This window comes from Loxodonta africana, chromosome 25 (genome assembly GCF_030014295.1).
Source record: "Loxodonta africana isolate mLoxAfr1 chromosome 25, mLoxAfr1.hap2, whole genome shotgun sequence".
Lineage (NCBI taxonomy): Eukaryota > Metazoa > Chordata > Mammalia > Proboscidea > Elephantidae > Loxodonta > Loxodonta africana.
This window is the reverse complement of record NC_087366.1, coordinates 48,880,817-48,893,396: the sequence shown is the minus strand read 5'-3', so window position 1 is coordinate 48,893,396 and position 12,580 is coordinate 48,880,817. Positions and strand designations below refer to the sequence as shown.

General features: G+C 34.9%; 1 protein-coding gene across 6 annotated transcripts in view; it reads right to left on the bottom strand.

Annotated features, from left to right (window-relative positions):
• Nucleotides 1-12,580, bottom strand: part of CDC42BPA (CDC42 binding protein kinase alpha) — a 341,599-nt gene that overhangs the window by 212,607 nt on the left and 116,412 nt on the right. For all 6 annotated transcript variants that reach the window (XM_064276784.1, XM_010591062.3, XM_010591060.3 and 3 more), the window contains exons 4-5: nt 11,156-11,251; nt 1,364-1,512 (exon numbers count right to left, since the gene is read on the bottom strand). In XM_064276784.1, the coding sequence (XP_064132854.1) occupies nt 1,364-1,512; nt 11,156-11,251 (245 nt within the window). The remainder of the gene's footprint in view (nt 1-1,363; nt 1,513-11,155; nt 11,252-12,580) is intronic.

Sequence of the window (12,580 nt, the reverse complement as noted above, 5' to 3'; positions counted from 1 at the left end):
ACAGAAAAAAGCACATGAATAGGCAAGAGCCAATCTGAGATCTGATGAAATATAGTTTTCAATCAAAAGGCCCTTTAGTAAAGTTCTAGAACTTCATAACTAATTAAATTAATCAGCATAAGATACCCACATCTTAAAAAAACAAACAGTGAAACAAAAACTTTCTCTTCTTCCCAAATTTATGTTCTTCTCTGCTATCGCTCTCACAACTCACAACTCAGAAGAAACAGTCAGTGTTTCTCATTGGTTCTCAGAGTGTGGTCACTGGAGGCTGGAGGGGCAGGCAACAGCAGTAGCAGCATCACCTGGAAACGGGTTAGAAATGCCCATTCTCCAGCCCCATCCAGTTCTACTGAAGCAGAAACCCTGGGGTCGTGCCACAATCTGATTTTAACAAGCCTTCCAGGTGATTCCGATGCATGTTAAAGTTTTAAAACCACTGTCTTGAAAAACGGTTCAACTTCTCTCTACTGGGGCAGTAGCCCTTTGCTTACTTCTCCTTAGCATCTCTTTCTCACATTTTGATCAACCAAAATATTTTTTTATTTGAATGATTAATTCACCAATAACTTTGTTGTCATCTCCTACTTTCTCACCTTTTAAAACGGGAGGCTGCTTTTAAACTGATACATTTTTAAAAATTTTATCATACATAAGTTATTATGAACCATTTACACAGGAAGGCATTTTTACCTTGTGTCAATAGGTTTAAAAAAAAATTCTATATAAAAATAATTTTGTTAATAGGCCCACCTTTTTCTTTCTACTCCATCCTAAATCATATATAACATAACACACATTTGTGGGGAAATTTTTAATAAATCCTTGTACCTGTCAGTTTACAACTAAGATACTATTCTGTGGCCATCAAAATAATCTCTTCCCTGCAAAAACATCTCTATTTTGACATTTATACCATCCTGGAAATTATCTTCTTGAGAAACATAAAATGCGTAACATTGGTCTTGTCAAATGAACACATGATTTACAGCCTAGTGCTCTTGCTAATACTACAAAGGAGACTCAACAATAAGAAAACTGATCAATGCATATTTCTTTTATGAAGGAAAATAATGTGTAACTTTAAATAAGAGTGCTTTCTTTGAAGTATTCTGCAGAAATGCTGACCGGAAGCAGGAAATTTTAGGTAATACACACGTACTCATGTATATAAGCAGGTACATTGGTTCTTTAATGCTGAAAAATAGCAATAACAACAAAACAAAACAACTAAAACCATCTCAAAATAAATTATTTTGATTGACAAGAGAAATGTATCTAATACCATAATAATGTGGTAAAAATGGACTGCTAATTCTAGATATTACCCTGTAACTCACAGCCAAAAGACCATCTTACTCACCTGTGTACGTAATGTAGCTGATGAACTGAATCAATTGCTATTACCATTTCAGCCAAGTAAAATCGGGCCATCTCCTCAGGCAACCTATCTTCAAACTTGCTGAGCAGAGTAAGCAAATCCCCACCAACATAGTAATCCATAACCAGGTACTGGGAATGAAAAAAGAAAATGTACTCAATAATGAAACTGAAAAGTTAATATATTTAATGCATCCCAAGGTCCAACAGCACTGAGTCAAGCCCTCACGTGGTTAATTAATAAGGCTCTGTACAAGACGATGATGGGCAGCCATGTTCAGACTTTTAAACCACACAGAGCAGTAAAATAAAATAGAAAACTGGGGCAAGAGACAACACAGTACTACCACTCCCTAGTTGTTGTTGTATTTTACACAATAAGAATAGTGAAAAGGGACACCATCATCAGCACTCACAACAACAGACCCCATAGTTTTACCAGTATTTCCTAGAATTCTGAACATTTTAACTATCAAAAAAGTAAAAAGGGAAGGGAAAACTCAGAATACAAGACATGTTGACTAAATTCATTTTCATGTTATGTTGACTAAATTCATCTCCATCACCATTACATTTTCTTTATTTTATCTTGAGCTAATAGAAACTTTATTATAACCAGCACCAGTCTGTTGGCCAACATTTAGGAACCACTCATACACTCATATAGTAATTCTCAACATACATGTTTCTCTTCCTATTTTCTGATAGTGTGCCAATGCCAGAATGTACTTTCCTCAAGTACATGCAAACAGAAGCCAACTAATTTCAGATACAGACCCTTAAGAGTGTGTGCATGTACATGTGCCAAAAAAAAGGTAAGAAATATAAGCCAAAATGTTCACAAGGATTATCTATGAAGGGTTATGTTACAGAAGATGTTGTAGCTTTTTATTATTTTCTAGAATGCCTTACAAAAATTTATTACATACACATGTGCATATTGTGTATATTAAATGCATATTGTGTATACTTTGTTCTATTCTATTATTACTTAAGGTGAGAGAAAACTAGGCATCAGGAAAATCTGGGCTCTGCAGTCAGAAAGACCTGTATTCAGATCCTGAATCTGTGTTATAAATAGCTTTGAAAAATTACTCAATCTTTTTGCTACTCATTTTCTCATTGATATAACAATAATAATGATACCTTCCTCACAGTGTAGCACTTAGCATGAAAGCTAGTGAATAGAAGATACTTAATTATGTCAGTTATAATGCCCTTGAATTTAGGGTGGTCTTATTATAGAAACGAGGTTATTATCTCAGGAATATAACGGAGTTGATTATTAAGATTTTATATCTTGAGGAAATTCAAATTATTTTTATTACTGTATATTAAAATTATAAGCATTGGCAGTTTATGTTAAATAAACTGACTAAAAAAAATTGTGTAAACAATTATCCTGAGAATGGAAAATAGAACACTGAACAATGGAGGAACAAATAAATTCACACGTTCATTCCACAGATATTTATGTAAGTATCTGCTATGTTCTGATAGTACAATTACACAATGGGCATTCAACAATGAATAAGACAGAGTTCCCATCCTCAAGGAATTTACAAGGTAATGAAAGAGAAAACACAAGTTAATTGGAAATTTCAGTGTAATATAATGCTTTGAGAGGGACACTTCTAGAGTATTCCTATAGGTTCTTAAAAGAAAAGAACCTAACCTTAGGGATCAGGCCCATTCATTCATTTATCTGAAATTTATTTTTTTACAAGGTGTGAGTACTCTTTTTTTTTTTATAGACAGAGAGCCAATTATCTAAAATAATTAGTTATATAATCATTCTTTCCCCTAATTCAACTGAAATGCCTTTTGAGCCTCATCTACCCTAAGACCAGGAGAACTAGATGGTACCTGGCTACCACTACCAACCATTCTGATTAGGGCAACAACAGATGGACCCTGACAGAATGGGAGAAAAATGTGAAACAGAACTCAAATTCTTAAAAAGTTCAGACTTACCAGCCCACCTGACACTAGGGGACTCCCTAAGACTACTGCCCTTTAAACAATACTCTTTTAACGTAAAAAAAAAAAAAAAAAAAAATTTTTTTTTTTTTTTCTTTTAACGTTGGATCAAAATTATCCTGAGACCACCTTTTAGAGAAATAACAGATTGGCACACAAAATAAAGGATATTACCCAGGAGTACAGTGCTGCATTAAAAAGCCATCTATATATGACCAAAAGGTGAACGATTACTCTAAAGCAAAGATGAGATGATAAGGGCGAAGGAAACTAGAGTACTGAAAACAGAACAACCAGAACGCAATTAAAGAGAATGTTGACACAGGTGAAAAATGTAACTAATGTCACTGAACAATTTGTGCAGAAGTTGTCAAACGAGGACCTAATTTTTGTTGTGTAAACTTTCATGAGAAACATAATATTATGAAAATTAAAAAAAGAAAGAAATGCCCTTTCATCCTATTTTAAGATCCCGAATACATTTGGATTTGTTCCTGGGCACTCCATTCTGCTATATTGAACTAGTTGCCTATGCCTGTATCAATAACATGCTGTTTGATTGACTGCTTAATTTCCTAGTAAAAACTAATACCTGGTAGGACAAGTTTCTATTCAAGGACTACCTATATGAAATTATTCAATATGGCTAAGATGTACTTGCACAAGTTTAAGAAAAAAAAAACAGACTGAGAGATAAATCTATAAGATATGTTAAGGAGGTAATGACCCTAACATAAAGACCTTATACCAGTTGTTAAGAAAAGGACAAACAATCCAACAAAACTGGGCTGAGGATAGTAACAGATAATTCACTTAAGAGGAAACACAAGTAGCTAATTAATATATGCTTAACTTCTTTTTTTAACTTCACTACTAGTCTGGAAAAGGAAAATCAAACCAACAATATGACATCATTTTTCATCAATCAGAATACCAAAAAGACCATTTTTTTTTTTTAACTTCTTTTTTTAACTTCACTACTAGTCTGGAAAAGGAAAATCAAACCAACAATATGACATCATTTTTATCAATCAGAATACCAAAAAGACCATTACAGTTTTGGGAAGAGTAACATGAAAATAACTCTGCTTTTGTGAGGGTGACACACTACAACCTTTTGGGAAAGGAATTTCATAATCTCTATGGAAATTTAAAAGGTTCATATCCCTTGATCTAGCAATCCTACTCTAAGGAATCGAGTTAATTAAAATAAAAGCTGCAAGATGGAAGGAATATAAACAAGAATATTTATTGCACAGAATTGCTGATAACTGTAATAAATCCAAAACAATATGAATGGAAATCAATAAGGAAATTGTTAAATGTCCATTCTATGAAATATTACGTAGTCTAAAAAGAGTAAATATATATGACCACGACATGTTTTATGGGAAAAAAGGTAGCAGAGTAACATAAATTTTATGATCTCGCTTATATAAAAAGGGGAAAAAAAAAAAAAACACACAGACATACAAACAGACAAAGCAAAAGAAAAATATAAAAGGATACAGCAAACGTAACACTAGTGACCTCAGGTGGTTAAATGAAACAATGAAGGTTAGAACTATTAACTTTTTATGTGCAGACATCTGTGTTGTAGAGGGGAAAAGATCTAGTCAAATTATCACTGACTAATGGAATAAAGGTTCAGGAAAAGAACAGAGAAGATGGAGTCAAAGGCAAAGGATGACAATTTATCAACATCGAGAGAAAAGAAGATCAGAATAGGTGCAAATATGGATAAATTTGCATACAGGGAGGAATGAGTGGAAATGTTAAGGGGAATGATGAGGACAAGAAGAGAGTATAAAGTTTTTGAGTGACCAATGGCTTTCGTTTTCTCCATGAAGAGCAACAAAATGAAGTTGCAGGGATATTTATATAACGTTCCTATGCTGGAGGTGGGGATAATAACTGTTATTCCTGCTTTATAGCTGCATAATCAAAGGCGAAGTAAGTGAAACGATTTTCCCAGGCATATAATTAAATAGTGGGAGAGCCAGAACTCAAAGTTCTTCATCTTTAGGACATTTTTTTTTTTTTTCGCTCAAATGAAAGACGGTTAGTGTTCAATGAACACAACTGACTACTTCCATGACATAAAGAGTATATGCAAAGCACCAGAAAAATAAAAAAGAAATTGAGCATATGACTGAGTCTTTAACAATCTTTTATGTCTTCAAATTCATGATCTCCAAGTATGGATAAACATCCCTAAAATTTTCAACTCTGAATTTTTAAAAATCTCTATTTCAAAATGTGTGCTTTTACGGCAGGAAGCTAGATGACGGAGTGAGCAGTTCCATACTCTTGCCACCCCACAGAAACACCAGCAAAACACGCAGAAACTGGCAGAACCAATTCTGTCAGAACTCTGGGAACTGGCTGAAAGGTCACAATAACGAAGTGAATGCTGATTCAAGAAAAAGGCAATGTCAAAATGGTAGGAAAGCTTTAGTTTTTATTTTGTTTTGTTTTTTAATGCAGACTAAGTATGGTTTAAGGAGATGTGTACGAAGGCCAAGTTGATAAGGGCTAGACTGTGATGGGTAATTTTATGTGTCCAATTGGCTAGGCTATGATGTCCTGTCGTTTGGTCAATTACTAGTCTAGATATCGTTATGAAATAATTACATATGATTAGCATTTAAATCACCAGGCCTAAAGTAAACCAGATTATCCTCCATAACATGGGTGGGCCTCATCCAATCGCTAGAAGGCCTTAAGAGCAAAACCAAAGATTTCCCCAGTGAGAATTCTCCCTCCAGACTATAAACAGACATCCTGCCAGAATTATTCTCCCTCCTCCACCACCTCACCTACTGATTTGGGACACAAAGCTGCCAGAACTTCCAGCCTATCACCTTACCTATGGATTTTTGGACTTGCCAGTCCCACAAACGCATGAGCCAATTTTTCAAAATACATGAAGCAAACAAAAAAGAACAAGTGTTGGTGAGGATGCAGAGTAATTGGAATCCTTATACACAGCTGGTAAGAAAGTAAAATTGTACAGATATAGCGCAAAAGGAGCCCTGGTGGTGCAGTGGTTAAGAGCTATGGCTGCCAAACAAAAAGGTCAGCAGTTTGAATCCACTAACTGCTCCTTGGAAACCCCACAGGGCAGTTCTCCTGTCTTGTGGGGTCACTATCAGTCAAAATCAACTCGACAACAACAACGGATTTGGTTTTGTTTATAGTGCAAAACAGTCTGGCAGTTCCTCAAAAAGTTAAACACAGAATTACCATATGATTGAGAAATTTCACTCCTAGATATATACCCAAAAGTCTTGAAAGCAGGGACTTGAATAGATATTTGAACACCAATGTTCACTGCAGCATTCTTCATAACGAACATTGGTGGGATGTTGTAATGAAAACAACCCAAGAGTCCATCAACAGACGAATAGATAAACAAAATATGGTATATAAAGACAATGGTATATTATTCAGCCATAAGGAGAAATAAAGTTCTAATACATGCTATGACATGAATGAACCTTGAAAATACTCTAAGTGAAATAAGGCAGACACAAAAGGACATGCTGTATGATCCTATTTATACAAAATATCTAGAATAAGCAAAGGCATAGACATCAAAGTAGATTAGATTTTATTTTCACCTATTTAAAAACGTAAAAACCATTCTTAGCTCGGAAAGTGTATAAAAACAGGTGGTGGGGTACATTGGACCTGTGGGCCGTAGTTTGTCAAACCCTGATCTATAAGGCAAGGACTCCAAGATAGGTGTGCCATTGCAAACCACTCTTTAGAAGCATCAGACTTATATATCCAACCCACTGACTGGATGACATGACAATTCAAACCCGACATATTCCCTATTAAACTAATCATCTTCCCCCCACTCTGAATTTTCTCTTCCTCCTGTATCTCCAATTCAGTTCATCAACTACCAAGTCCCAGAAGCCAGACACTTGAAAACTGAGAATCATTCTGACTTCTCCCTCCTTCACTGATATCCATCCACTCAAACATACGAAGTCCTAAATATTTTACTTCCAAAGAAGTACCTGAAACCACTTGGCCATTATCACCATTATTTCAAACCCTCATCACTTGTCACCTGAATATTGTAAATATCTTCTAACTAGTCTCCTTGCTTCTACTTTTGCCCCCTGAAATCTATCCTCCACGCTGCTGCCAGGGTGCTCTGTGAAAAATGTAAAACTGATTATCTCAATCTCCTTAAAAGCTCCCTTGAAATTAAAATAAGATCTGACCTCCTCAGGTTTTGATTCTGGAAGCCTCAGTTTATATCTCTCTCTCCTTCTTTACTACACTGTAATCACATGAGCCTTCTTCTTATCCCTCAAACAACTCTAGTCCTTTCCTGCCTCAAATCCTTCTACATTCTCAAAACAGTTTTCAGATTTTGCTCTCTGAGGGACCCTTCAGTGATGTGAGGAAAGACAGAAGAAAAAAGCTAGAGAATCAATCAGGGCAGTCCCATTTCTCTATGCTCTCTCTGTTTTTATTGTCTAGGCTTTCAGATACACTGTCATTTAAAAAAAAAAGGCAAGAGGAGTCCCGTGGCCAAAAACAAATTTGAAAAGGACATAAAAGACTACGTAATCTAATCGTGTTGGCAAAATATATATATGATGTGACACTCTCATCTCTCCTCCCTATTTCCAAGCCTCTTTTTCTATCCTCCATCAACACAAATACAGGAAGTTGCTTCAAACCTCTATGCTTTTGCTCATCGAGACCTCTCTACCTCTTCTCCCTTCTTGGTTGAGCTAATTTACGTTAGTCTTAAAAGGGTCTGCATAAACTTCATGCCTTTGAGGGATATTGTATTCCCCAGGTTGGGTTACATAACCAAAATCAGTTGTCTTTTGGCACGCTGTACACAAATATAATTTATTGTATTGTACTGAAATGTTCGTGTCTTTGTCTCTCCAATAAAACTGAATTTACTAGAAGGCATGAAAGTTCCTTGAACTGCATTCCAATTCCTACTCTACTTGGGGTTTGTAAATCACCTCTAACTTAGCAAATATCCAAGTCACTATTTTTTATTTGTTCCCATAAATCTATTTCTTCCTCTGTCTTCTCCGCCACAGAAACTGCCAACATCTTCAACTGATCACAAAATCTGTGAGTCTTCATTCCTCCCTTTCCATTAATTCCTATATATCTAATTCTTGAGCAAGTCCTGTTGTTTCTACTCAAAAATATATTCAAAATCCAATCAATTCTGGCCTGTTACATTGCTACCATCATAGTCCAAACTACATCAAGTCTCACCCAGAATACTACCCTTAACCTAGAATAATACAACCACAGCCTTTCTGCTGTCCTTGCTTCTATTCTTGACCCCTTACAATTGACTCTCCAAGTGGCAGATCATACTACTGCCCTTATTAAAACCCTCAAATAGGACAGAGTACTGAACTAGCCCTCCCACTATAAACAACTATAAAAAAACCAGTTGCTGTTGAGTCAATTCTTACTCATGGCAACCCCATGTATGTCAGAGTACAACTGATAAACCTGGACAAAATAAATGAGGCAACTGTTTTCAAGAAGTCAAAAACAGGTGATGTAAAATTTTGATTGTTAAGAAGTAAACACGAAGTGAGCCCCAAAATCACCTAGCTGTCTTCCTGGGGACCAACTTCCTGACTGTGGCACAGAAAACCGAAGTTTAAGTGAAGCACCACAGTCTCACTGGTCTAAGGAAAAAGAGATCCAGCCTCAGTACTACTGAAGCAAATGGAACCTGCAGGGTGGGACATCAGAGAGAGTGAAGACAATGCAGAGAGGGAAGGTCCTAGATGTTGCTGTGGAGATCCTCCATAAGTCCCTGACTAGAAGGGCTGTGCTCCACATTCCTAGGGTGAGAACACAGGAACATTTCAGGATTAGCAGATAGAAACTGTTACCAGATTGAGAATGGAACAGAGATCCTAGATGTCAATCAGTGCTGAATGAAGAGTGAAGAAAGAAGTGGCAAGTGTGAATTCATGAGGCATGAGAGGCATTAGTAAGAATGGAGAGGGGTGAAGTAGGAAGTATAAAATGTCAAGAATGAAGTATAAAGTATGAGGAGATACAATATTGGCTCTAAATAGATTCCGGTAAATTAAGAATACGTATTGTTAGCCCTAGAGAAAGCACAACAAAAAATAAAATAATAGAAAGATGCATTAATGAAATAAAATAGAATGCTAAAAAATATTTGAATAACCTAAAAGCAGGCAGAAAAGAAAAAAGAGGGGAACAAAAAATAGAAAGGAAACATGCAAGATACCAAAAGATTCAACAACGTGAATAAAATCTCCCAGACATTATGTTAAGCAAAAGGAGCCAGAAACAAAAAATACTGTCTAATTACATTGATACAAAATTCTAGGTGGAAAAAAAAAAAACAAACCTATTTGGGACAAGGTGGGTGGGAGTAGAGATCAATCAGAAAAAGATCCATGGGGGCTTTCTGGGGAGATAGGAACATTCTACTTAAATTGTATCTTAATAAACTTAATCAATTTTATTTAAAAAGAAAAGGCCCTCAAATGCTTTCCATTGAAATTACTAGGAATTCCAAACTCACATGGTTTACACTTTTGGACCCCCATCTTATACAACTCTTCCCTTTTTTTCTGTACTCCAATAGCACTCACCGTCTTTCTGTTCCACAAAAACATACAAGCCCTCTTTTGCCACAGTGCCTTTATCCCAGCTGTTCTCTATTCTGGACTCTCTTCCTTCAGATCTTTGAATGGCTCCTTCCTGCCATTCAGGACATCTCAGAGAGGCCAGGCCTCACCACCCTATTCAATGTACAGTCCTGGCCACGGTCATCTCTAGCCCGTTATCCTGGGCTAATTTCTTCGTAATACCTAAAATCTGAAAGTACTATTTCCTTGACTTTTGCTGTATTGTCTGGCACCCCTCACTAGAATGTAAGACACTAAGAAAAGAGATCCTCAAGAAAAATACAGAAGAGATCCTTTCTTTTTCGGGTTCACGACTCTACCTCCAGAATCTAGAGAATGGTGCTTGACACACAGCACATGCCCAGTAAATATTTATCAAATAAATAATGTCATTAATTTTTATATCTCAGAGCTTTAATGTAGTGTCTGGTACACAGCAGGAACTCAACAAATGTTTGATGAACAGCTTGCTGGAAAATAAACCTTGAGACAAAAATGGAAGTCAGAAAATGAAGAGCCTTGAATAGCAGGCCAAAGAATTACATCCTGAATTATAGTAGATTTAATTGTATTTTCCCATTCACTTGTTTATTTCTTCCTTCTCATTTATTTTCAATTGGCAATGCTAATATTTTTACTTTTCTGCAAGCTCTTTCCTAGATTCTTTTGTCAAGAGGTTCATGATCTTAATATAAGATTAGATGCAACCTAGGTTCTGAATGTGGCTCTACTTAAAACAGCACAGGACCACTTTAGAAATTAGGTAAAATTTTAAATAGTAACAGAATACTACAAATAAAATATATTAGGGAAATCATGAAAAGAGAAAATCCCAAGCACCTTCTACAGAATTTCACAGAGAGGAATTTAATTTGTTTGGATTAATTTTAACTTGCTTATTAAAAAACATAAAGAATTCCAATGGGAAGGTACTAAATTACTCAGGAAAGCAGATCACATATCAAATGAACAATGTTTACTCTGTGAAACACAGTCGTTTTCAATATAACATCTACATTGAATATTTTTTAAAGAAAATAACGCTAAATAGTGCTAAATTCTGTCAAGAAAAAACTAACAAGGATACAAAAAGATACATAAATGATTCTTACTAAGTTATTGTCATCCTGGAAGGCATAGTGCAAAGTTGTAATCCACTTATTGTCTCCATTCACTAATACATCCCTTTCTTCTCGAAAACATGCTGTCTGAAAAGGAAAAAAAAAATTTAGATAGAAAATACTTTATGTAAAACTATGAAACATATTGTGCAAACAATTGTTTAAACTGTTTATTACACGATTTCTGTCTGGAAAAGGAACACACCCCATATTATGTGACTTTTCAGCAGCTCAATCAAGTTTTGTAGCATCCTCAGAAACTGGAAAACTACAACAATACATTTAAAAAATATATTTTATTGTGTTTTTGGTGAAAGTTTACACAGCAAATTAGGTTCCCATTTAAAAATTCCTACATTGTGTTAACATTCTCATTATTTTCATTCTGGTAGAAAAATATATATTTTTAAACATTTTATATTAAAAATACAGTTATAGTGCAAACAATATCAGAAAATTATACAAAGTAACTTAACAAAACACAGACCAACCTATAATCCCGGTAAAAAAAAAGGTAACATTTTGCCATATTTACTTTAGATCCTTTACATTTTAAAGGAAATAAGATACAAGTTTCTGTCCTCCTTCTTCTTTCTATCTCATTCTCCTTCCTTCTTCCCCAGATGTAATAAATGATCTGAAGTTAGTATATATCCTTCCAATTATATGTTTGATCATATACATATGTGTCCATAAAACAATAGTACTGCTTTGTGTTTTGAAAATTTATATGAATGGTATAATTTTATCTATCCTTTTCCAGCTTGATTACTTTTTACTCAAAATTATGTTTTCAGGATTCATCCATGTATAATGATTATCCTCCTTTTAACTGCTATCGTATTCCATTATTTGAATACAACAGGATTTATTTATACAATGTTCTAATAATAGAAATGTGGGTCATTTCCAATTTTATATTATTACAATGTTGCAATGTATATGTTTATACAAATGCACAAGAGTTTCTCTAGGATATACACTTAAAAATGTTGGATATAAGCATTTTGAACTTTACCAGAGATAGCCAGTTACCACTACCCTGCACCCAGTCTATGAAGGAGCCCTTTTCCCGACACCCTGAGATGCACCTGGCATTATTAGACTTTTTAACATTTGCCCATATGATGGGAGTTAAGTGACATCTTGTTGTTTTTTCAAACATATTCCTAATAACAGGTGAATATCTCTACCTATACTTCTGCACATCTTAACTCTCTCTTTGAATTGTTCACTTCCTTAGACCATTTTCTCTAATGGATTACCTTTTTCTTATTGATTTTTAAGAGTTTTAATTTATTCTGAGAATATATTTTCACTACTATAATAGCATCTCCTGGAGAACCTTAGAAATGTATGGATACAAGTAAAAGTAATTTTACATAATACATTATCTTTGTTTTAATTTAAAAAAAA